Consider the following 27,161-nt stretch of genomic DNA (forward strand, 5'->3'; position numbering starts at 1 on the left):
TATTTTACATGGAAAACCCAAGAGACTCCACCAGACACCTACTAGAACTGATCCATGAATTCAGCAAAGTCACAGGGTACAAAATCAATGTACAGAAATCAGTTGCATTTTTATACACCAATAATGAAGCAACAGAAAGAGAAATAAAAAACTGATCCCATTCACAATTGCACAAAAAATCATAAAATACCTAAGAATAAACCTAACCAAAGATGTAAAAGATCTGTACAATATAGACTATAAATAACTTATGAAAGAAACTAAAGAAGACACAAAGAAATGGAAAAACTTTCCATACTCATGGATCAGAAGAATAAATATTATTAAAATGTCAATACTACCCAAGGCAATGTACACATTCAATGCAATCCCAATCAAAATTGCACCAGCATTCTTCTCAAAGCTAGAACAAACAATCCTAAAATTTGTATGGAAGCACAAAAGACCCCGAATAGCTAAAGTAATATTAAAGAAGGGAACCAAAACGGGAGGCATCACAATCCCAGACTTTAGCCTCTACTACAAAGCTGTCATCATCAAGACAGTATGGTATTGGCACAAAAACAGACACACAGACCAATGGAATAGAACAGAGAACCCAGAACTGGGCCCACAAATGTACGGCCAATTAATTTTTGACAAAGCAAGAAAGAGTATCCGATGGAAAAAAGACTGCCTCTTTAGCAGGTGGTGCTGGGAGACCTGGACAGCAACATGCAGAAGAATGAATGTAGACCACTCTCTTATACCATACACAAAAAGAAACTCAAAATGGATAAAGGACCTGAATGTGAGACAGGAAACCACCAAAACCCTAGAGGAGAAAGCAGGAAACAACCTCCTTGACCTGAGCTGCAGAAATTTCTTATTCAACACATCTCTAAAGGCAAGGGAATCAAGAGCAAAAATGAACTATTGGGACCTCATCAAGATAAAAAGATTCTGCACAGCAAAGGAAACAATAAAACTAATAGGCAGCCAAGGGAGTGGGAAAAGATAGTTGCAAGTGATAAATCGGATAAAGGACTAGTATCCAAACTCTACAAGGAACTCACTAAACTCCACATCCAAAAAACGAATAATCCAGTGAAGAAATGGGCAGAAGACAAGAACAGACACTTCTCCAAAGAGGACATCCAGATGACCAACAGACACATGAAACGATGCTCAGCGTCACCATCAGGGAAATACAAATCAAAACCACACTGAGATACCAGCTCAGCTCGGTTAGAGTGGCTAAAATGGTCAAATTAGGAGACTATAGATGCTGGCGAGGGTGTGGAGAAACGGGCACCCTCCTAGACTGTTGGTGGGAATGTAAACTGGTACAGCCACTCTGGAAAACAGTGTGGAGGTTCCTCAAAAAATTAACAGTAGAACTCCCCTCTGACCCAGCAATAGAACTGCTAGGGATTTATCCAAGGGATACAGGAGTGCTGATTCATCAGGGTACATGAATCCCAATGTTTATAGAAGCACTTTCAACAATAGCCAAATTATGAAAACAGTCTAAATGTCCATCACTTGATGAATGGATCAACACACACATGGAATACTACATGGCAATGAGAAAGAACGAAATCTGGCCATTTGTAGCAACGTGGATGGAACTCAAGGGTGTTACGCTAAGTGAAATAAGTCAGGCAGAGAAGGACAGATACCATATGTTTTCACTTATAAGTGGAACAGGAGAAACTTAACAGAGGACCATGGGGCAGGGGGAGAGGAAATATAGCTGGGGAGAGGGAGGGAGGCAAACCATGAGAGAGTCTTGAATACTGAGATCAAACTGAGGGCTGATGGGGGTGAAGGAGAGGGGAAGGGGGGTGATGGGCAAGGAGGAGGGCACTTGTCAGGATGAGCACTCGGTGTTATACAAAAACCAATTTGACAAAGAACTATAAAAGAAAAAAATAGTATTCCAGGTTGGAAATTATTTTCCTCTAGAATGTTGCTCCTTTGTTTCTAGGGCTGCTGCTACTGAGCTGCTATTGAAGTCTGCCTTTTTCTTTCTTTCTTTTTAAACTCCCAAAAACTCTTTTTGGCTCTCCTAGTGTATCTTTTGAATAGTATCCTATTCTCATTTTATGGTTATAATGTCTTCTTTCATTGGGACTATTAGTTATTTCATTTTAGGTTTTTTTCTCCCTGAATAGCTTTTGCTTCTTCAAAGTTGCTTATTTCTCTTTTTGGGACTATACTTCTCATGTTTGAGGGTTTCTTGTGATTGTCTAGTATACTTAGTTACCTATTTGCTATCAAAATAGAGAACCAAAAAGCTGATTATTAGCTCTGAATGATGCTTCCTACCAGTTTGTTTTCTGCCTCCCCACCCCCCCCAACCCCCTCACCTCTGTGTTTAGTCCTACTGTGTTAAGAATGATCCTCCAATCTCTTGCCGGCAGAGGGGACGGCTTGGCTGTTGGCATTAATGGGAGCCATATAAGGCATGACGATAGAGTCTCAGGAGCTAGATGTATATGCCCACTTGCTCCCTGTGTTTTCTGTATAGTTCCTTTGCTCTTAACTGGGCCTGTTGTCCCCTAGCCCAGATACTAATGTACTTTCATGTGGAGCAATGGGGCCTATCATATTGCAGTGCGGATGTAAAGTGGCACAATCATCCTGGATATATATTTGGCTGTACATACTAATGCTATATAAATGTACAACCTATTCCTTTCTCCTGGACATACCAAACAGAAACACGAGTCTAAGTCCTCCAAAAGACATGCATAAGAATGTCACAGCTGCTTTGTTCGTAACAGTCAAAGGGTAGAAACAACCCAAATGTCTATCAATGTGCAAATAAATTATGGTATATTCATATAACACATATATCTTGATTTGGATGATGATTAGACAGGTATGTATGTATATGTAAAAATTCAGTAATCTGTATACCTATGTATACATTACTGTTTTAAGTTACATACAACTTAAGAGAACCTTTTTACAAAGCTGATTATAGGAACATTTTGGTAACTTTAAAAATCCCCTACTAATCTAAAGCCTAAAATATATAGCCTAATGATCAGTACTATTTTTATCAACATTTAATAAGTTAAATTTATTTACTGGGACTTAAGAACACATTTTTCATTTTAATTAAATGCCAAAGGGCCACACTAGGTACTTACCCTTCTAACCTAACATCTGGTAAAGATCTGTTGAGTGCAATCATCTCACTTGCCATTAAATTGAACTGATTGATCTTAAACATCTCTTTCATCTTTTCTTGATCCTCTTTAGGAATGACAACTGGTTTCCCCATTTCTCCAGGACCTTCATGAGGCTTTTGTACTGGCTCTAGAACTAAGAATATGGAGGAATTATTAACAATTAATTAACAATAAATTAACAATTTTATAGCAACTGATAAATGTTTCTGTTTAATAACATGAGTTTAAATTGTGCCCCCAGTACCCAGTGCCATGTCTGAGCCTGTCCTCTACATCTGTGACACCACCTCAGGGCTGCTGTGTCCTCCTCTTCCACACTAGTGTACTTACCCAAGACCTCCACACCCTGCACTACTCACTCACCTGAATCACACACAGCCTTGGCATTCCCATCTCAAGTATCATCACCACATTAACCTCTCTAAAGCTTGACCTTCACTGTGGTATTTCCATAGTCTCTTGGAGTCTAACTCTTTTAATAGGGAATTTAAAAAACTTTTTTATTAAAGAAACTTTTTTTAAATGTTTATTTTTGAGAGAAAGACAGAGCCTGGGGGGCGGGGGGGCGGGGGGCAGATAGAGAGTGAGACACAGAATCCAAAGGATGCTCCAGCCTCTGAGCTGTCAACACAGGGCCAGACGCGGGGCTCGAACTCACAAACCGCGAGGTCATGACCTGAGCCAAAGTCGGATGCTTAATTGACTAAGCCACCCAGGCGCCCCTCTTTAATAGGGAATTTAACCAAATTTCCCAAACCTAACACTTACTCGGCCCTCCACTATGCCATACCCCACCCCCCATGCCCACTCCAGTACATCATCCTTCAGTCAAATAGCAACTCACTACCTTGCTTCGTAAGTGCTTCATGTTTTCCTGTGTTGGGGCCTTTGTTCACATAGGCCCCCTCCCATGGCATCTCTCCACTCCTATGTCTACAATACCAAACCCCTACTTGTCCTTCAAGGGCCAGCTACAACAGCTTCTTTTGCCTGCAGCGTTTCCAAATCTCTCTGCGGAGATCATCTACTGCTCCTGACTGCCACGTCATTTCATCTAGGGCTCTTCGATCGCTAATCAATTACTACCTCGGATAACGACTGCTAACCTGTCTTTTGGGCCTCCCCACTAGATTATGATCTCTTCTTAGCTGAGGTTTGATTCATTTGTGTACCTTTTGTGAAGTTTAGCACAGTGTCTGATAGGAGTTTTCTAAGTATATGCTCAATTTATACGTGAGAAAAAGTGCTATTCAAAATAAGTCAAAATGAAACCCTAGAATTGATAATAGACATTAGAATAAGCATCAAGCAAGGTGGAGCATCATGAAAGATCTTTCTAATCTGAAGTCATGTCATCACTTGATAACATAAAAACAGTAATATTCTAGATAAGCAATCTTCAAATATTATTCCTTGTTTTATACTTTTGAGATGCTAAAAAAATGTTCCAAGAAAAACAAATTCTCACATATACTAAACTTGAAAAAAAGTGTATTAAACTTCTCATCCAAAAGAGATGGGAAAAAATAAAAAATAAAAGGGATGGGTAGAGAATGGGGTGAGGCCAAGAATGGGATAAAAATAACTGTTTTGGGGGCACCTGCATGGCTCAGTTGGTTAAGCACAAATTTCAGCTCGGTTCATGATCTCACAGCTTGTGAGTTCGAACCCCACATCAGGCTCTGTCTGTGCTAACAGTTCAGAGCCTGGAGCCTGCTTCAGATTCTGTCTCCCTCTCTCTCTCTCTGCCCCTCCCAACCCCCTCAAAAATAAAGATTAAAATTTTTTTAAATAACTATTTTGTGCACTACTTGTTTATTTTTAAAACTGGAAATTTTATTCTCTTGTTTATTTTTTAGGCACCTCCAAAAAGTCTGCACAAAAATAGACATCACGCAGCAGACAAGCCATCCCTCTTCAGCCAGGCTTCAGCTGCCCAGGAATAGGACTAGTTGGTAAAGCTGATCCGTAGGATGGTTGTTTCAGATCACAGCAGAAAGCCACCTACCAATACCTGAGCTAGAGAATATAAAATTATTATGTCTTCAATAACTCTGTCTAGAATATAAAACCTATCTTAGACTACCATCAAGAAAAAAATGGTATAAGATAATTTCGCTCCTTTCTCAGAATGAACTATGATTTGGGAGGGCATTAAAATATTAGGAAATAGGGGCATCTGGGTGGCTCAATTGGTTAAGCGACCAGCTCTTGGTTTTGGCTCGGGCCATGATCTCACGGTTCATGAGTTCAAGCCTCACATCAGGCTCCTTGCTGACAATGCAGAGCCTACTAGGGATTCTCTCTCCCTCTCTGCCCCTCCCCACTGCTCAACTGATCTCTCTCTCTAATAAATAAACTCTAAAAATATATTGGGCAATAACTTCAAAATTATAGGAAACTCATGTAAAACAAGTTTTGAAAGCAAAGTCTAATGTTTGCCAAGTAGCTAAGCTCTTTAAATATCAGGGTTAATAGAATTTCAAAATTTCTTAGTCACAAGTGTAATGAAAACTATAATACAAGTACAGATATATAATCCCCATATATGACTTTAAATATTTTAAAATTACAAATTGTAAAACTCCTATTGGAATCCATTATACTTACTTACCTGTCTCTGAAAAAAAAGCGGGGGGAAGCAACCAACAGATTTGGGGATTGGGATGTTTGGGGTGAACAGAAAGCGGCAGAGTTCTGGAAGTGGCAATCATCCTGTGCGCAGGGCACAGTTAACACAAAGAGTGGGTGGGAGACATCTAGTGGCTCTGCTTATAAATATCTTATGGTTATTGAAGCCCAATTTTAGTATAAGACGATGCTTTAAAGTTAAAATGGAAAAAACATTTTCATGCTGCTTGGCTTTTAAATTAAGAGTATTAAGTTATACACAGGGTGCCTGGATGGCTCAATTGGTTAAGCGTCTGACTTTGGCTCAGGTCATGATCTCATGGTTCGTGGGTTCGAGTCCTGGGTCAGGTTGTGCTGACAGCTCAGAGGCTGGAGCCTGCTTTGGATTCTGTGTCTCCCTCTCTCTCTGCTCCTCCCCTCATTAATGCTTTGTCTCTCTCTGTCTCCCAAAAATAAATTTAAAACATTTTAAGAGTATTAAGTTATACAGAACACCACCTACAAAATATTTTTGCTGGGGTGAGGTGGTAGGGGAAGGAGGAGATCCTGAATTTGATCAAGCCTCCAGACCTACCTATCAATTCACAAAAAATATAGGGTATTGAAGGACATGACAAAAAATGTTAAAGGATGCCAATTCTAACTGTGGGAAACTGGGGGGCGGGAAATCCACCCAATTTCTTCATCAACAACAAAAAAAAGACTGAAAGGGAGGAGAGAGGCAAAGAGGTATCCACACATCTATGCCACCAGACTAGCTTTGAAATGAAAACTGCTGAAGCCAGATGGTGGGTATACGGAAGTTCTATTTCTCTACTTTTGTTTATGTTTGACGTTTTCCATGGGGGTTGGGGAGCATGAAGGAGGACTCGAGAAATTATTACCGTGAGGACTAGTAAGTATGAGCTTGACTGCTTATAGCTTAAGAGACTATATGACCAGAAAGTTAAAAATCTTGCCCCATCAATGTGAACTAAAACTCTGGCCTTAAGATCTTAAAAGAAGTAAACAAAACTGTACAACATATACAGTCCTGCTATTGCACATTTTACTAATTTGACCACCTGGTACTTATTAATAACCTGAATTCCTAGTACAGCATTCACATTAAATAATTTAACCTACTGGTACACACGAGATTTCCAAGCTACAATGGAAACTACCAAAAAGCACATGACTATTGGATGACTTACAGAATCCACCACATTACTCTAATTTAGAGATTATAATATCCTAAATAATTAAATGGACTAGTAAACTACTTTTCTTTGGCAAAGAGCTCAGGATAAAATGCATGTGGATAATGGATGTATTTTTACTACTAATGTACCTAAAGATTAAATGGTAAGCATTAACTTTCCACGCACTCTACTTACCAGTCTTTTACGCAAATTAAAAGTAACTTTAGTGAAATTTTTGTTTGAAACCAACTGACGTGGGGTTTGGATATCATTTTCTGAACTGAAAGAAAATCTTTCCTGGCATAAAATTTTACATGCAGATCATTTCTAAAAATCAAATCAACTCTGACAAGGGAGAGACTAAGGGTTTTAAATCCACAGTATTATGTAAGAACAAATATATTTTATATTTCAGGTAAACCTCACTTATAAAACAATAAAGTATCATCCTTTATTTTGTTTTAGATTTTATTTTTTCAAACTAATCTCTACTCCCAACATGGGGCTCGAACTCACAGCCCCAAGACCAAGAGCATGCTCCACCTAATGAGCCAACCAAAGTACATGTTCTGAAAACTTAATTACCAATAAAACTGCAGATTCACTCTGCCACCAAATCAGATTAATATACACAAACCACATGACGTACCTTTGAATGTAATTTAATAAATCTTTCAAATTTATATTTTTCTCACATAAGGAGAATAAAGAAGTATAAAGTTACGATACCCTTTTGGGGAAAAATACAAATAAAAGGCTAAAACCATTTCTCCTAAATGATTTTTATCTTATTACACAATTATCATCCATTTAAAAAAATGTTTATTTTGAGAGAGAGCGCGCGCGCACACATGCATGCACATGCAGGGGTGAGACAGAGAGAGAGGGAGAGGGAGAATCTGTGTGTCAGCGTAAAGCCTGAGGCGGAGCTCAAGCCCACGAACCCTGAGATTATGACCCGAAATCAGGAGTGGGGCACTTAACCAGCTGAGCCACCCAGATGCCCGTACACAATGATCATCTCTACTGTTTTTAGGCATTATCTTTTTTACATATTCCAAAGTATTTCCCCCACATTTTAACATCGCTGACTGGGGCGGTGCTTACAATGATAACTGGATCGTGTCTGCTCCCTGCAGTTTTTAACCTAGTCTAGTACACTCGCTTTGAAGCCTCACCTGGAGACTTCAGCCTCTCACGCCCTCTCCCTTCATATAGCTTCCTCACCTCCTGGCTTAGGGCTCAGCCCTTCTCCCAGGCTTCCCTCCTCCGCAGCCATCCCACACACCCGGGTCCCCTCTACTCCTCTCCAATGTCAAGCTTCTTCATCCCCTTTCTCCACAACACACAGGCCCCTTCTACCAGATCTCACTTAAATTTGCCCTCCCTCAGAGCCCACTGCCTCCCCTCCTCTTCCGGGAGAACTGTTCATTCTCTGTGTCTTAGGAGGTTCAGATGAGATCTCACAGCTCCACACTGTTACTCCCAGACTACTTCTCCTTTACCTACTAACGTTTGTACTTTGTATAAAAGCTACTTCTTATCTTTGATGCTCAGGCCACCATGGTTTTCAAAACTTGGCAATTTCTTCAAATACAATCCTTTTCTTAAAAAATTTTTTGTAATCTTTATTTATTTTTGAGAGAGAGAGACAAAGCACGAATTGGGGAAGGGGCAGAGAGAAAGGAAGATAAAATCCGAAGCAGGCTCCAGGCTCTGAGCTGTCAGCACAAAACTGGATGTGGAGCTTGAACCCATGAATGGTGAGATTAAGACCTGAGCCAACAGTTGGACACTCAACAGACTGAGCCACCCAGGCGCCCCAAATACAATCCTTTTCTTTATGGTTCTGACACCACACAGTTTCATCTGCTAAGAATGTGCTCTTTCAGGTATTACTTTTATCTCATATTTTAACCTCTCCTTCAATGTACATAAAAAATACACACAAACATAAAACTTTGCCTCCATTCCTTTAACTATTGCACTAACCTTCTCTTTTTTGTCCTGTCAGGATCAAAACAAACCCCAATACCAAGCATATAGAAACACCTCTTCATCGCAGGTAAAACCTCTGATACACAACACTCCAGGGTTTTCATGACCACCCTCCCTCTGGCCTCTCCTTCTACCTCTAACTTCCTGAGATGCCTCTCTTCCTTCACGGACCTCCACGATGCTCTCCAACACTGGGTCTGTCTCTTCTAAGTCTACACGTGCTCCTGATGCAGTCTTCTGCACAGCCCAGGTTCACACTACCATCTACGTTCTGCACCTCGACTGCTCTCTCCTGCAGAGCATCTCTACCAGAACTTCCCCAGTGAAACACTCCCAACCCAGCTCATCCTTCTGCCTTCCATCAAAGCTGCTCCACCTCTGGGGGCAGCAAACAGGGAAACCTGTTCTCTCACTTGCTTATCCTGCACATGCTTCTTTCCTTTGCTTATTCATCAAACCTGAAACACACCTGCTCACCATAACACCTCTCAACACGAGCATTATTTCCCAACTGCACCTTCTGAGACACCCTGAGGTATTCCCAGGACTTTCTGCTCTTGTGCACATCTCTAGAATGCTATTTATTCTATCAGTATTTTACTTATTATTCTTTCTCTCTTGGACTGTGAGTTCCTCAAAGGGAGGAATTTTGCCTTATTTTTTGTTGTTGTTGAGCTGTGTATCACTAGCTCCTTATATACTGCCCAACACATATCAGAGATTTAAAAACATTGGATCTTCACACATTAAAGGTCCTATTCTTTCTAACTTCTTCGTCTCTGTGTTTAATACAGAACACCATGAGCTCCCACTGTAAGTGGCAACAAATTAAAGCAGGGTGAGGGGAAAGTTAATCTGTTCTCTTTGGGAAAAGAATATCCCAGTTACTGGTGGACGGTGCGACCCGCCTCTGAGGTAAATGTAGACAGAGCTGTAGTCCTAATGACAGTTAAGGAGGCAGCATCTTGCCAACCAACAAGGCACTAAACAGCAGAGCCACAGCGTAAGCCAGGAAAGTCAACAAATTAGTAGGATGAATTTGAAATAAAGTATATTTTATTAAAACTTCAGGGAAGGGGCGCCTGGGTGGCTCAGTCAGTTAAGCGTCCCATTTCGGCCCAGGTTATGATCTCACAGTCCATGGGTTTGAGCCTCGCGTCAGGCTCTGTGCTGACAGCTCAGAGCCTGAAGTCTGCTTCAGATTCTGTTTCTGCCTCTCCTGCACTCACACTCTGTCTCTCAAAAACAAATAAACATTTAAAATAATTTAAAAACTTAAGGGATAGTGAAAATTAAAAAGTCAGGGAGTTAGCCTAGGTATTATTAGAGCCCAGTGCAATCAACTGAGTCTAGTTTTAGATAAATTTCCCAAGAAAAAATAAACATGACTTGTTATACAATCCCATCTACAAAAATTATAGTAAGTACATACAGTTAACCAACACAAATATTTTTAGATTATAAATTTTAGGGGACCAGGTGCTCTCATTATAAAAATATAAAAAATTTAACTGTGATTACATACTCAAATAAAACTTATGTTAAAACAGTAATCATTCACATAGAATTCCTAAAAATAGTAGAATTACTGTATGGCCAGGTCTTCTATAACTAATCATAGAGAGTTCAGAGCCCAGGACAACTGAATTATTGACTCATAATGCAAAGTCATTTTCATCGTGTTAGAAAAATAAAAAGCAGTACTCGTTTGTTGGTTTGAACACAAAGCATTCAAAACTGAATTTTCCAGGCGTCCACTGCCAACAATGTCAGGACTTCGAGCCTAGGTCCTTCACATTTGTGCTTCCTTTCTTTTCCATACCAGATACTGCGGTCTCACTGCGGCCTTTATTATAAAGCCTCGACTTTACAAAAGCCCTCCCCAAAAGTGCTAACTGGAGCTATTTACAGCATTAAAAAAAAAGAACTCTCCAGATCACCTCCATCTAGAATGATTTCAACCTCAGCGTTCAGAAGGAAAGGCGGGGAAACACATCTTTTAAGACCTGACAATGAAATCTTAACATCCCACTCAGCATTTATGGCGTTGCACTAATGCCACACCACTTTGCTGGTTCCAACTATTAATTATTAGTAGTTTAACAGTCACTGAAATTAGTTTCCCCCACATTACTTGGTAACACAGTTTGCAAAAAATTAACTACAGGTAACACTGAACACCAATATTGAATTCAGCAATTCTATACGGATATTTTAATCTTTTATTAACTGTTGGGAACCCACTGGAAACTTGTTGGTAATATGATCATCACATCTAGGAAACCAGGGATTACTATTAATCTAAAAAAATGAAAATTGTATAGTATCCAAATCAGTAAACAAACCAGTGACTTACTTATTGAAACAGATGTATCAGTATAAAATGTCACTCACCATCCCCAGCAGGAAGTCCTCGCTCCTTTTTTTCATCACATTTGTTGCATTCACTGAAGTAAAGCAGCAGGAACATATCCAAGAGTACCCAAATCAAGGAGGTGGCGAGGACCACCTTGCAATATGCAAATTTTCTCATGGCACTTTAAGTCAAATGCAAAATTTTAAAATATATATATATATAAATATACAAAGATCATGAAAATTATTCCAATCCAGTTTCTTCAGATATCACGTTCATAACCTATAGAGACAGAAAGAAAAAAAGATTAACTTAAAATATCAGAACCTTAAAAATGAGCTGTAAGATTAACATACACCTGAAATTTTATTATTCAGAATAAGTTTAAAAATTAGACTTAAAAAACACTTGTAAAATACATAAAAATTAATAGGGTGAAGAATGTACAAATAACTCCTACAAATCAATATGTAACAATCCAAGAGAAAAATGGGTGAAGAATATATACAAGCACTTTACAGAAAGTAAACGTAGAAAAGCACTCAATGCAGTATAATCAGGAAAATGCAAATTAAAACAACAGTATGCTACTATCTCATATCCAGCAAACATACAGGGCTGAACTCCCTCCTATTCAACTGCTACATTAAATGCTAAGCCACTAATTGCCATAGGAGTTTAAGAAACCAGTGATTCTCAGTCCATTCAAGTTCCCAGGTCCTAAGGATTAGTATGAGTCCTCCTAGTGTTGTACTACAGCAGTTTACTGGGCTAATTCTTATCTTTCTGTCCCACTGAATCCCATTCTAAAAACACTACAGTCACCAGCCATTCAGAAATACTCATGGCAAGTATAATGGAGAAGAAGAGAATAAGACCTAGTCCTGGCTCTGACAGTAACTTTATAAACTGCTCTGATCTTTAGTTTCTATTCCCTCTACTCTTGCCCCTCAATCTGTTAAAACACCAAGAGAAAATGACTGAAGGACCTGTCACCAAATTTGGGAAGTCATTTGGGATAGTCTAGTAACATTTCTGGAGGAGTGTGAGGGACCTCAGCGAGGCCGGGAATCTCCTGATGAGCAGCTGACAAGGCTGCTCAAAGGCCTATGGCACTGCTGAGCAGGAGGGACATAAGCCAAGTGCATTCAGATGAAGTGGATGGAAGAAACACACACTTTGCACATGCGCCTCACAATGAAAGCCAGATGAGCAGATGCTCTGAGGACTGGGCTGATAGGCAATATAGCAGCTTCTTAAAGGGCAATTTTACATTCCATGGTGGGCAGCAGTGACATTTATTACCTGAACAATTCGCCAGGCTAGAGAGTTTATCTATAAAAAAGATATACAGTAGTTCTTGCCTACTTCACAAGATTGCTAGACAGCAACCTGAAAAGCATCCAAAAAAATACTGATACTTATTAAATGTAAAGTATTATTTGTGTTCTGTTCTCTCTGAGACCTTTGCTCTCTTGACTACATTCCTCCTTTCATCAAACCAACATTCCCTGACTGCACAGTGAACAGGGATGTATGTTACTGTCATATGCTTGCCTCAAAACTGTACTTGTTCTATCAATATCTGATACTGTGTCCCATGCGGTGAGCAAGTACTGATAATTATGGTGACTAGGGTGGAGGAGAACCAAAAGCTTTATAGTGCACGGCTTCATAAAGCAATAGTTCTCTCCAGAGGAACTGCTGGAAGAAGCAGGAAGTGGAGGGAGAAAGGAGGATAAAGAAGGGGCAAAAAGTCTTTGAAACCTTGCATGAGGCAAAGTTTCCTTAGGTAGAACAGAACAAAAAAAGTACAAATCATGGGGCGCCTGGGTGGCTCAGTTGGTTAAATGTCCGGCTTCGGCTCAGGTCATGATTTCACAGTTCATGGGTTTGAGCCCCACATCGGGCTCTGTGCTGACAGCTCAGAGCCTGGAGCCTGCTTCAGATTCTGCTTCAGATTCTGTGCCTCCCTCTCTCTCTCTAATCCTCCCCTGCTCACATGGTCTCTCAAAAACAAATTAAAAACTTAAAAAAATGGTATAAATCATAAGATGATAACTTGGATTTCACAATTAAAATCTTCTCCAAAAGACAGGAAATTAAAAAACAAATCACAGATTGTGAAAAAATATTTACAAAGTACAAATCTGATAAATGACTTATATCCAGAATATAAGAACTCTCAAAATACAATAAAGAAAAAAACAACAACATAAACTCAATCCAGGGGCACCTGGGTGGCACAATCAGTTAAGCATCTGACCCTTGGTTTCAGCTCAGGTCATGATCTTGTGGTTCATGAGTTCAAGCTTCACACTGAGCTCCACAAGTACAGTGCAGAGCCTGCTAGGAATTCTCTCTCCCTCTTTCACTGCCCCTCCCCTGCATGTGCTCTCTCTCTGTCCCCCAAGATCCAAAATAAATAAATGAACTTTAAAAAACAAAAGCCATAAAATAAATAAAAAAAATAAAAAACAAAAGCCAATTCAGTAAAAAAGGTATAAGGTTTCAATGGTCTTATCACCAAAAAGAAATACAGATGGCAAATAAGCACATGAGAAGATATTCATCATCATTAGCTTTTAGGGAACTACTAATTCAGACCACAATGAAATACCACTATGCACCAATATATATGGCTAAAGGAGAAAAAAGAACTACCAAGTGCTAGCTGGGAATTGCTGCAACTGGAACTATAATACTGCTGCCAGGGCAATGCACAATGGTACAGCCTCTGGAAAACTGGCAGTTTCTCCCTACAAGAATCTTGCAATTCCATCCTTAGCTCTTTACTTAAGAGAAAGGAAAACATGTCTACACAAACACCTGTACATAAATCTTTACGGCAACTTTATTGTAATCATCAAAATCTGGAAACAAGTCGAATGTCCATCACCTGGTGAATGGATAAACAAACTGTACCACAACAAACAGTGAAATACTAAGCCAGCAACTAAAAAGAACAACCTCTTGATATATATGCAATCGTTTGGGTGAATCTCAAAAGCATTATGCTAAGTGAAAGAAGTCACAAAAATGTCACATACTGTATACTGCATGATTCCATTCATAGGGCAACCCAGTAAAGGCAAAACTATGGACACAGAAATCAATCAGTGGTTGCCAGGGGCTGTGGAGGAAAGAGAACTGCCTCAAAAGGGGCATGAAGGAACTTGTGATAATGAAAACATTCCAGACCTTGCTTGTGGGGGGTGGTCAGGTGACTATGTCCATTTGTCCAAAATTAAAAAACTACATCTAAAAGGGAAAGTTGAATTCAACCTTAATTCTCTTAAAAAAAAAAAAAAAAAAGATAAATATGGGGAAATACATCAAAGAAACAATGCCAATTTCAGAAAGAGACAAACAGTATACATTTCCTCAAATGACACATACCAGTATTTATCTTGGAAATCACTTAAACCTCAGAGTTTTTGTCCCAACGTAATAAATTAAAACCTTCCATTTGAAATGCATTTTATTATCTAATTTTTAAGTTATAAAATTGTAATTAATATCAAAGTACAGTGACCAAGTATCAGCAAATTTCTAACTCTACCCTATTTCACTGTCAAGTTCTTCCAAACTTTCATCAGCATTTTCTAGGGCTAAAAAATTAATCTTTTTTAAGTTTATAATATTTTGAGAGAGAAAGAGAGACAGACAGAGAGAACATGCACATGCACAGGAAGTGGAGAGAGAGAGAGGAGAGACAGAATCCCAAGCAAGCTCCGCACTGTCAGCACAGAGCCCGACACAAGGCTGGGACCCACAAACAGTGAGATCATGATCTGAGCCAAAACCAAGAGTCAGACGCTTACCTGACTGAGCCACCTGGGCACCCGAGGGCTAAATAATTATTTTCTCCTACTGCTCATCTGATCAAGGCTCTCCTGAAATTTCACACCTAAGAAGAGAGTCTCAGCTCAATAGTCAGTATCTTTAGGAGAAAATGGAAGTTTCATTCTCTTAGACCCAAAGCTTTAGACTTCTGGGTATGTTGCAGTGCGTATCTCTCCTCTAACAAGAACACAGTATTCTCAGACACCTAAATCACTAACTTGGCATCATACTGACCCGACAGAGGTAGGAGAGATGGACCCTTTCGACTGGTCTATTCACTTAATTTGTAGCTGGAACTTCTGTCAGAAACACTGAAGACTTAGAAACATGATAGTTACCTCTAACATGGTAAGGGGAGGCTAAATTATTTTATTTACTAGGTATATATTCTACTCTCTCAATCAGAGCTATAATCAAACATATTCATTCACTTATTAATTCATGCACACAAATTCAGTAAATATAGGGGATGTGTCAAGCATAGGGAATACAAAAACAAACAAAATGCACACTCTCTGCCCTTACGAAAGTTAGAGTTGGCTCCAGGAAAGCAGGAATTAATCAAATAGTCATACACACACACACACACACACACACACACACACATATAATTTCAATGGGGATAACTGTTTTTGAAGGACGTACACAAGAATATAAACAAACATCTGAACCTGTCCAAAAGGTTTCTCTGTGGAAGACAGGATTTGAGGGGAAAACAACTATTTGGGGCAGTGAGTAGCAGGAAGGAGCCCAACACTAAAAGGTCAGGGATCAAAGACAAAAGAAGAGGAAACTGTGATTAAGATAAAGCTGGAGCTGGATAAAAGTGGGCAGATTCAAGAGGTATGCAAGACAAATTCAATGGGATTTAAGGATGAATTGGACAGGACAAAATACTGGCTTATGCAGCTGGATGCAGAGTGGTACCAGTCACGGAACCAGGGATCATCAAAGAGGACAAGAGGGGAAGAAACCTAAGTTTGACTTGGGAAATGTTCATTATGAGGTAACCCTGACACTTCAAGAGGAGATATTAACCACAGCTAGGATACAAAAGTTTGAGGCTCAATGGAGGGGTCTAAGGTAAAGATATGCAGAGAGAAGCTCTTGCTCTCATGCAGCTTTGTTAGGGCAGACAGACTTTAAAAAATTAAGGCAAAAAATAATTTCTGTGGAGTGGAATTTCCCCTTTAGAGTGGGGCTGGACTTAGCGACTTGCTTCTAAGCAACAGAATATGGTGGAAGTAATGGCATGTGATCTCAAGACTAGTCATAAGACACATTTCCTCTAAGTTTTCTCTCAGTTCACACTCTGGGAAAAGCCAGCACTAATGTCAGAAGGACACTCAAACATCCATATAAAGAGGATCACATAGTAAGAAACTGAAGCCTCCTGCAGACCACCAGGCATCTATTACACCAGGCACGGAAGTAAACCCCTTTACAAGCAGTTCCAATTAACCCTTCAGATGGCTGTAGCTCCTGCTGACATTGACTGCAACATCCAGAAGGTTCCAGAGTCAACACCACCCTGCTGAGCTGCTCCTGCATTCCTGACTCAGAGCAAATATGATAAATGTCTATTGTTTGGAGCCATTAACTTTGGAGGCAATTCAATATTCATCAATTATAGGACTTCAACAACAAAAGAGGCCTAGAAAGAAAATTCTTCAACCCATAGTAAACATATTTAAGGACAGAACTTCTCATGCATTCCTTTAACATGACTTAGGCATCTTTACTTCAATTTGACATCATACTAGAGTCTAAGCAATAAGACAAGAAAAAGGAATAAAGATAAGAGGGAAAAAGAGACAAAATTATCTGCAGACCACATGATTTCTATACAGAAAATCTGAAAGAAATGAATAGATAAGCCATTAGAGCTAATTAATGGTTTCATCAAGGTAGCTGAATACGAGATAATAGGTAACATCAATCATCTTCCTGTATAGTAATAACTAATTAAAATATACAAAAGAAAACAAATCACATTCACAATAGCTATAAAAGCCTTAAGGTATCTAAGGGTGAACTTAACAAAATATGTGCAAGATATAGAAAAAACCATGAAGCTTTACTAAAAGATAGAAGAGAACACTTGACTAATGGGTAGATATACTATGTTCAGTAAAGAAAAACAACAGTCTCTCCCCAAAATTAATCTATAAATTAATATAATTCTAATCCAAACACAAAGGATGCTTTTGGGACTGGATTTACAATAAAACTGAAGAATCAAAAACCATGTGGTTCTCCAAAACAAACCCGTGCATGTGTGGAAAACTGGACAGGTGCTACTACAAATCAGAGTAGAAAACTGTACAGAGACAAATGGCTTTCCATATGGTAAAAAAGAAATTCAGACCCTAACTTATATCAGTAACAAAAGTAAATCTGTGATTAGATAATAACTGAAGCCAAAGTTGTCAAAACAAAAAAACAACTATCCTGGCCTATGACATACTGGCTACAGTAAGTATGGGGCTCTGGTCCTTTGGTATTTAATTTTATGGTTTCTGCTTCCTGTGAAGTGGTGTTTAGGCCAACATTTCTCCCACTGTCTTTGAGTTGTCAAGTGATTACTGATTAAAATTTGGCACTGAGAAGGCTAATTCACAAGCCAAAAACACCAATTTTTAGTATTAGCATACTCTCATTCTGAATAGTGAACAAAAACTAGCTAAGAACCAGTCTAAAAATTCTATGTAAAATGACACCCGCACTCCATACAAGTTTGGATATTCTCTTTTTCTGTTTCCTAGGTGTTGCCATGTTTATGAGTTGGGGGAACAAGTTTATCATTTGGAGTGGTATAGACCCCTATAAATATACTAGTATCCTGAATGGAAATGTCAGTTTCCAAGGTGATAAATTAACTTAACCTCTAGCAATAACGTTAAAAGTTAATATTTTTACTAATTACAAAATAATATACACTCAGTGCAAAGAATCTGGCAAACACAAAAAAGTAAAAGATACAAAGCCACCTAGTTAAACACTACTCATCCCAGTTAAACAATATTACCAATGGGTTAAGTGTCCTCCCAGTCATTTGAAATACAGTAAATATGCCTTAAAGCAAGTTCAGAGGGTCTATTTTGACTCAAACATTTTAAGGTCTTTAAGTGTCCTTATCAGGGGGAAAAGAAAGAAATGTGTATGACTATAAAGGGGATAGCAAGAGAGATCTCTGTGGTGATGCTACCTTTTGATTTTTATTAATACGCTCAATAGACATTTCTAACCCCTCTCCCCACCCCAACCACTGAATATCAAGTCCTAGGCAACAACAAATGTCTTGTCATTTCAAAATAGCCTTGATCTTTAACAAAGCTATGTTGAATGCCACATATTGATTTACACTTAAAGAAGAGACATAAAATAGATACCAACTGAGAGGGCTTTCTGGTTCATGATTCTGACCCTTGCTCCCCTTGCCTTTCCCCAAAGGTTTCTTCTATAATAGACCCAGCCCCCTTGGCCATAAAACAGTCAAATGATCTGGTCAGGCCAACCACGAGATCTCATCCCTTGGCTTCCTAAGTCACAGAGCTGGAGGCTATGCATTTGGCTTTGCAGTCAACCACAATGCCCAACACATGGAGAAAGCACACCTTCAGTCCAAGAGAACAAGCCCAAGCAGAGGCATACAGAACAAGAGGCAGAGGGTCCTGATGGAGACCAAGTCCTTGACTCTTCCTTGGCTTCTACAAACATCAGCAATCCTTCTACTAATCACCTTTTCTGCTTAAGAGGGTTTGAAATCTGTTCCTGACACAACCAGAACATCTGAGATGTTGGCAGGGGGAGAAGGGATGCAGGGTGAGGGACGGTAGAGAGAGGAAGTGACCTATAGGTGAAATCAAGCAGGTTCTGGCCCACTGATGAGGTTCCCCTCTGGTAGTTATAAACAATTATACATTATGAGGCAAACTACACTATTTGAAAAGATACCTTTTAATGCTCCAAATCACAAAACTTATCAAATATCCAAAGTATGTATGAAACACAGCACTGAAATGAAGTATCACAATACAACACACATGTATACCCACCACCCCGTTTAAGAATAGAACATAATAAGGGGCGCCTGTGTGGCTCAGTTGGTTAAGTGTCTGATTCTTGATTTCAGCTCATATCTCATGGTTCCTGAGTTCAAGCCCCACATTGGGCTCTGCGCTAACAGCTCAGAGCCTGCTTGGGATTCCATCTCCCTCTCTCTCTGCCCCTTCTCCACTCGAATGTGCGCACGCGCACACACACACACACACAAACACACACACTCTGTCTCTCCCTCTCAAAAATAAACATTTAAAAAGAGAGACCTAAAAAAAAAAAAAAAAAAAAAAAAAGAAGAGCATTATCTTTAAAGTTCCCTCTCCAATACTATTTCTTCCCCAGCTCCTCAAAGGCAACCTCTATTCCAAACTTACCACTTTCTCTTTTCCTGATAGTTTTAACTCACTGGTATCCTTAGCAATGCCTTCTTTACATTTGTCTGTTTCTAAACTGCTTATAAATGGAAAAATCTGACACTTCGGTGTTGTTTTTTTTTAATACCGAGTTCTGAGACCCATCCATATGTTGCATGTAACTACAGTCCATTCTACTACTGAACGGTACTCCCCGGGCTTAGCATACCATGGTGTATCCATTCTATGCTTCACGGGCATGTGGTTCCTTCTAGGTTTCTCTTCTCACAAACAACACAGATATAAACATTCCTAAATGTGTTTCCTGGCACACACTCACAAGAGTATTTGTTTAGGGCAGGGGTTGCTAAACCACTTCTGCAAAGGGTAAGGTGGTAAGTATTTTAGGCTTTGCCAAGACAGAAGATCTCTGGTGTAACCATTCAACTATGGTGCTACACCACAAAAGCAGCCATAACAATATATAAACAAGTAAGCATTAGAGTATTCCATCAGAATTTTATTTATGGACACTAAAATTTGAATTTTATATAATTTTCACATTACATGTTACCCAATTTTATTTCACCATTTAGAAATGTTAAAAACCTTCTTAACTCATGAGTTGTCACCAACCCCTGATCTAGAGTACATACATAAGGGTACTAGGTCATTGGGTATGCAGATTTTCGATATGACTAAACATGACCAATTTATTTTCCAGGTGGTTGAAGCAAAAGTGCACACAAAATGGGAGCTCAGGATGTGTTATATCCCTGACAATACTCATTGCTGTCAGACTTTCTAATTTTTTGACAATCTGTTAAGTATGTAGTTGGTATCTTAACGTAGTTTCAATTTGCATTTCCCCACTGTCTCTGCTATTACTGGTCATTCCACTTCCTCATATCTAATGTGCCTATGAAGTCTAGTCCACTCCTCCATTCAATGGATTGTTCTGTCTTTTTTTTTTTTTTTTTTTTTTTAAAGTAGGATCCATGCCCAGCATGGAGCACAACATGGGGCTCAAACTCACAATCTGGAGATCAAGCCTGGAGCTAAGATCAAGAGTCAGGTGACCCTGGGGTTTTTTTTTTCCCTCCTGTTAGTTTGTAAAGATCTTTGTTGCAGAGGCTCCTGGGTGGCTCAGTTGATTAAGCATCTGACTTTGGCTCAGATCATAATCTCACGGTTCTTGGGTTTGAGCCTTGCGTTGGGCTCTGCGCTGAACGTTTGCTCAGAGCCCGGAGCCTGCTTCAGATGCTGTGTCTCCCTCTCTCTCTCTCTGACCCTCCTCTTCTCATGCTGTCTTTCTCTCTCAAAATAAAACATTATAAAAAAATTTTTTTTAAGATCTTTGTTGCAGTCTGGCCTCTAATCTTGTGTCGGTTACATGCACTGAGAGAATATTTTCCCAATTTATACCTTGTCTTCTTAATAAGAGGGGTCTTTTGTGATTCATGTTTTCTATGTCTTAAGAAATTCTTCTGTATATAGAGATCATTAAAAATACTGTTCTAGGGCACCTGGGTGGCTCAGTCAGTTAAGCAACCGACTTTGACGCAGGTCATGATCTTGCGATTCATGAGTTTGAGCCCCGCGTTGGGCTCTGTGCTGACAGCTCGGAGCCTGGAGCCTGCTTCAGATTCTGTGTCTCCCACTCTCTCTGCCCCTCCCCTGCTCACAACCTGTCTCTGTCTTTCAAAAATAAATAAATGTTAAAAAAAATGTTTTTAATTCAATTATAAAATACTGTCCTAATGTCTAAAAATTTTTAAGTTAAACCTTTCAGATTTAAGTAAAGATTCAATGTCACTTTCTTCCATGCGGATAACCAATTGTTCCAGTACAATGTATGGGGACCTTACTAAAGGTGTGCAATGCAAACTCTGGTCATAAACCAGGTTTCCAGGTTTCTTTTTTTTTTTTTAATTAAAAAAATTTTTTTTACATTTATTTATTATTGAGAGACAGAGAGAGACAGAGCATGAACAGGAGAGGGCCAGAGAGAGGAGAGACAGAATCTGAAGACAGGTTCCAGGCTCTGAGCTGTCAGCACAGAGCCTGACGCTGGGCCTGAATCCGCAAACCACAAGATCGTAACCTGAGCCGAAGTCAGTCACTCAACCAACTGAGCCACCTAGGCGCCCCTTCAGGTTTCTATGTTCTGTTCCACTGGTCCATCTACCCCTCCACCACACTGCCGTCTTACTTATTACAGTTTTGTAATAATTCTTAATAGATGCTAAAGAATTTTCACCTTGCACTACTTCTTAAGGAGGGCCTTGGCTACTCTTGACCCAGTGGCCTTCCTTAGCTATGACGACCATTTAATTACCATAAATGAAAAAAAAAACATTCCATATACTGAAAAAAAATCTAGTAGTTAAAAGAGTTTACAAGTCTATGGTGGAACAATTCTACTGTTCTGAGAAAACAAATTAAAAATGATACAAGTCATAAAAACAGAACTACCCTACAACCCAGCAATTATATTACTAGGTATTTATCCAAGGGATACAGGTGTGCTGTTTAGAAGGGGCACATGCACCCCAATGTTTATAGCAGTGCTATTGACAATAGTCACATCATGGAAAGAGCCCAAATGTACATCAACTGTTGAATGGATAAAGAAGATGTGGTATATATACACAATGGAGTGTTACTCAGCAATCAAAAAGAATGAAATCTTGCCACTTGCGACAATGTGCATGGAACTAGAGAGTGTTATGCTAAATGAAATAAATCAGAGAAAGACAAATATCATATGACTTCACTCACATGAGGAATTTAAGATACAAAATAGAGGAATATAAGGGAAGGGAAGTAAAAATGGGCTAAATGGGTGAGAGGCATTAAGGAAGACCCTTGTTAGGAAAACCCTGGGTGTTATACATAGGGGATGAATCACTGGAATCTACTCCTGAAAATATTACAGCACTATATACTAACTTGGATGTAAATTTTAAAAGATAAATAATGATACAAGTCATAAAAAAGAAGTTGGTGATAAGGAGTTCAACTCAACAGCCACTTTAAAGAAAAATTCCAAAAATGTCTTATAAAATGACATCATTATTAAAATAAATTTATAGCACCCAACTTGTATGTCTATACTGTTGTTCCTTAAAAACAAAACAAAAAAAAAGCTTCAGTATTTTAGTCACAGTTCATTCTATGCTCTCTGATATTTACTGAGTCTTGGCTAACTATGTTCTTGATACCATGTCAGGTACTACAGATGGAACTAGCCTGAAATGAATCACACCCTGGAAGCTCTTATCACACCATCCAACACCGATCTAAGAGACACACCATTCACATTACAAAAGAGAAACATCAGCTCAGGAAACCTGACAGGAAAAAGACATACAGATAGGGAAGTTTCTAAACAGGTTTTATCAGAAGACAGTATAAGATTCTAAACTTTTCTGCAACATGATTTTCTTTTTTTTTCTGCAATTGTTTTGTTTCTGTCTTTCCTTTACCTAAAACCGTTTAATGCCTTCCTACTGTTCTTCTAAAGAACGCTATTACTGCAGGACCCTTTCATACCTCCAAGTTCTCACTACGGAAATTCCATGGTCAAATAAGTTAGGAAAACGTCGTATACTCGATATGCCCTCGGGGATTCATACTGTTTATTACTGCCCTAAAGGTTCTGTGAGGTTCTGCCATAAAGAAAACTATTTCATTAGTTAACTCAAAACTTCTCATTTTCAAGCACCAAAACATTGCTTATCCATTTTGTCTTTTTTTCATAACACAAAACAGGTTTCAAATAGCAATAGATTAAGTAACAGACTGGTTTCAAATCCTGTAATCAGCCAATTTTTTAACTATGGTTTATTCTTTTCGCAGCAAAAATGGTTTTCCTGTGCACCTGCAACTTCCATTAAAGTGAAGGTTAATTTTGTGATATCTAAATTTAACTGTTTAAAGTTCATATTTGTATACCATCTTTTTTTAAGATAAATGTTTATTCATTTTTGAGAGAAAGAGGGTGAGCAGGGGAGGGGCAAAGAAAGAGAGGGACAGAGAATCTGAAGCCGGCTCTGCGCTGACAACAGGGACCCAGCCTGATGTGGGGCTTGAACTCATAACCTATGAACTGAAGTGGGACACTCAAGTGACTGAGCCACCCAGGCACCCTTCTGTACTATGTTTAACAGAACATATACAGCACAAATAGTTGTAAACAAAAATAGTAAATCCAGAAGTCACCATTATTACAGATCCCTATAAGAATCTAAAAGAAGTGAAAATAATTCTAAAAGAAGTGAAAATAATTCTAAAAGAAGTGAAATTGTTTTTTCTAAGTTTAGAATATCATATACTGAAGAATATATCAGCATTTAAATGTTACATTCAACAAATGCAACATTATTCCACATAGGATACAGTGAGGAAAGAGTTAACACAGCAGATCTGTTTTACTCAGTCCATGCTAATCTCTGGGGCATTCCTGGAGCCATGGCAATGACCCCTGGCCAAACTCTGAGAACTAAACTCCTGGAATGTTCACAGTCACTGGGTAATGATGTTAAAGGCAATGGGTCAGGATGTATCAGGCTGTCAGCGTTGTTTAAAGTAATCATCAAGATTTATGATGTGCGCCTGGTATCTGGCCTGGTCCTAAATTTTAGTTACCAGGGCTGGCCACAGAGAGTGACATCCATGTGATCCTCACAGAGGAAAAATGTGGACCTTTGTGTCTGATCTTCCTGGCATTCACCTGTATGTATCTTTTTCCTGCGGTTCCTATACTGTATCCTTTGCTGTAATAAACCTTAGCCATGAGGACAACATTGTTATATTGGGGGAGTCCTTCTAGTAAACCAAACCAATGGGCAGTCACTCATGAAATGCCCCTCCACCCCCGCCAATGAACACCATTAAAGCATTTGTCTTGCCATAACACCTTCTTCTCCCGTTACTTTTCAGAAGCTAAATGATCATAATCACAATCTGCTTAAATGAATAAATCAATATATATGATAAAAATTAACAAAGCAGGCATAAGATTCTTATCCTTAGAAAGGCTGGCTTACAAAGTTGGCTCAGAGCGCCTGGGTGGCTCAGTCGGTTAAGCCTCCAACTTCGGCTCAGGTCATGATCTCACATTCGTGGGTTCGAGCCCCACGTCAGGCTCTGTGCTGACAGCTCAGAGCCTGGAGCCTGCTTCCGATTTTATGTCTCCCTCTCTCTCTGCCCCTCCTGCTCATGCTATGTCTCTCTCAGTCTAAAAAATAATAAACAAAAAAACCCACAAAGTTGGCTCTTGGTTGGCAACTGGGAATTTGAAAGATAAACAGTTCCCTACACTGATAGGGAACTTAGCTCAAATGATAAATGTCTAACTGTGCCTAAACTGTTTGTATAAACAATACGGTTTGTGCAAAATACCGGATTTCCTTCTGGGAGACTGAAATTTTGGTACATGCTAGGCAGAGGGTACCTCCATGACCAGCCCAGAATAAATACACAGACACTGAGTCTAATGAGTTCCCCCAACTGGTAACACTTGTCACAATTTATTACTGGAGCACAGCAAGTGTGACTCCACTGGGAGAGGTTCTGGAAGGCTTGTGCCTAGTTTCCTCCAGACTTCACCCCATGCACTTTTTCCCTTTGCCAATACTGCTCTGTATCCTTTCACTGTAATGTTAGCTGTTACTATGAGTATATGCTGAAGCCTATGAGTCCTCCTAGCAAATCACTAAACCTGGGGGATGGCCTCGGCAACCCCCAACACAATCAGCATATGAAAACAGAAGTGATTGTCTATTAGGCCAAAAGCTAAAATTCAAATGTGGTTTCAATTTTCAATTCCAACACTGACTAGTTAAAACAATCCTAGCAGGGGCACTTTGGTGGCTCAGTTGTTTAAGAGGGAGACTGCTGATTTTGCCTCAGGTCATGCCCTCAGGGTTTCTGATTCCAAGCCCCACATCAGGCTCCTCTCCTGCCCATGCTCACTCTCTCCCTCTCAATAAATAATAAATGAATAAATAAATAAAACAATCCTAACAATGTTATTCTTTATTTGCATAAACCTGGGGCTCTTTATTCCTCTGAGAAAAACATGCCCACCTTATAATTCCATTTCACTAAATTAAATGAGGTGATGCACAACACTTATATATTATACTACATACTCAGTAAATACTGAATAGTATTTCTAGAGGCAACTTCTTAGGTGACACAAAAAATCAGAAACCTTTTATATTTGTACTGATGTAACGATTATTCAAATGGCCACAGTACTGCAAAAAAGATCAAAGGTAAGCTTTAACCCTGAATCTTTTTTGTTTGTTTATTTTGAGGGAGAGAGGAAGAGAGAGCGTGCGCTGGCATGCCCAGAAGCATATGTGAGTGGGAGAGGGGCAGAGAGAAAGGGGGAGAGAGAGAATCCTGTGGGGCTCAAACACACAACTCATGAGATCATGACCTGAGCTGAAATCAAGAGTCTGATGCTTAACCAAGTGAGCCATCCAGGCACTCCCAATCCTGAATCTTCAACACTGATGCTATGAGTGATTTCCAGCCCACTTGACATGATTATTGGGTGAGCTCAAGCAGGTTAAACCTAAATAATAAGAACTCTTTTATTTCTAAACTTTATATTTATCTAGTCTGACTACTCTAATGAGATATTCAATGAATTCACTAGTTAATTAATACCAGGACTACGCTTGACGGTTACATTTCTGAAACAACTAAACCTGGATCTTAGTACAAACAGTAACTAACTTATGTACATATGAGGCATAAAGTCCAATCAGCATTGTGTGAAATCTACAGAGCTGTAAAAGCAAACCTCAAGGTGAGGGAAGTGAAACCCTGAAGTCATTCACTCCCAGCTATCAACTTACCCCAAAGTAGTTTTTCAAATGAATTCATATCCCAAATCCACATGTCCCACATGTCCTGTTGAAAAATAAATTTCCTAAAATCAGATTATTACGGAATAACTCTATCCTCCCCCACCTTATAACTTTAGCCACACTATTCCACTGGTCTAGCTCAGCCACACCTGAGTGCAAAAACCATGTCTTACTCAGCTATTTCCCCAATGCTGAGCACTGGCACATAATAGGTATTTCCCCACACCTTGCACCTAATAGGTATTTAGTTAATGTCTAGTATATGGGTGAGTCAATGAATAAAATATTACTGAACTCCAATATCAAGCTCAGTGGAAATACTATAAAAGATTCATCCCTCCTCTTAGAAATCTGTCACAATATTAACCTGCCGGGTGGGAAGGCCAAAGACAGACAGCACCTGGAGCTGGTACTGTTTGCTCCTTATCCCACCCCATCCACCATGTTTTTCACTGCGTCAGACGGCCAGCTGAATTCAACTGGTCATTCTCTGCAAAACTACCTATCCTTTTACTCTTGTCTGATTCAAGCCAGCCATGGCTGTTCTATTCCTCTTGCTGCTACAAGTGACCAAATCTCAACCAAGAGGACCTGAGGAGAAATCTGCTGGGTACATTCAGGAAAAGTTATCTTCTCCCAAAGATGCTGAAGGAGAAACTATGCTT

General features: G+C 39.4%; 1 protein-coding gene across 1 annotated transcript in view; it reads right to left on the minus strand.

Annotated features, from left to right (window-relative positions):
* The window catches only part of GALNT1 (polypeptide N-acetylgalactosaminyltransferase 1), a 73,555-nt gene extending 47,014 nt beyond the window's left edge, over positions 1–26,541 (minus strand). Inside the window, exons 1-3 of the mRNA XM_029922031.1 lie at positions 26,485–26,541; positions 11,387–11,630; positions 3,141–3,315 (exon numbers count right to left, since the gene is read on the minus strand). Of these exons, the coding sequence (XP_029777891.1) occupies positions 3,141–3,315; positions 11,387–11,525 (314 nt within the window). The 5' untranslated portion in view covers positions 11,526–11,630; positions 26,485–26,541. The remainder of the gene's footprint in view (positions 1–3,140; positions 3,316–11,386; positions 11,631–26,484) is intronic.
* Positions 26,542–27,161: the final 620 nt, after the last annotated feature.

This window comes from Suricata suricatta, chromosome 14, assembly GCF_006229205.1.
Source record: "Suricata suricatta isolate VVHF042 chromosome 14, meerkat_22Aug2017_6uvM2_HiC, whole genome shotgun sequence".
NCBI classification, from domain to species: Eukaryota; Metazoa; Chordata; class Mammalia; order Carnivora; family Herpestidae; genus Suricata; species Suricata suricatta.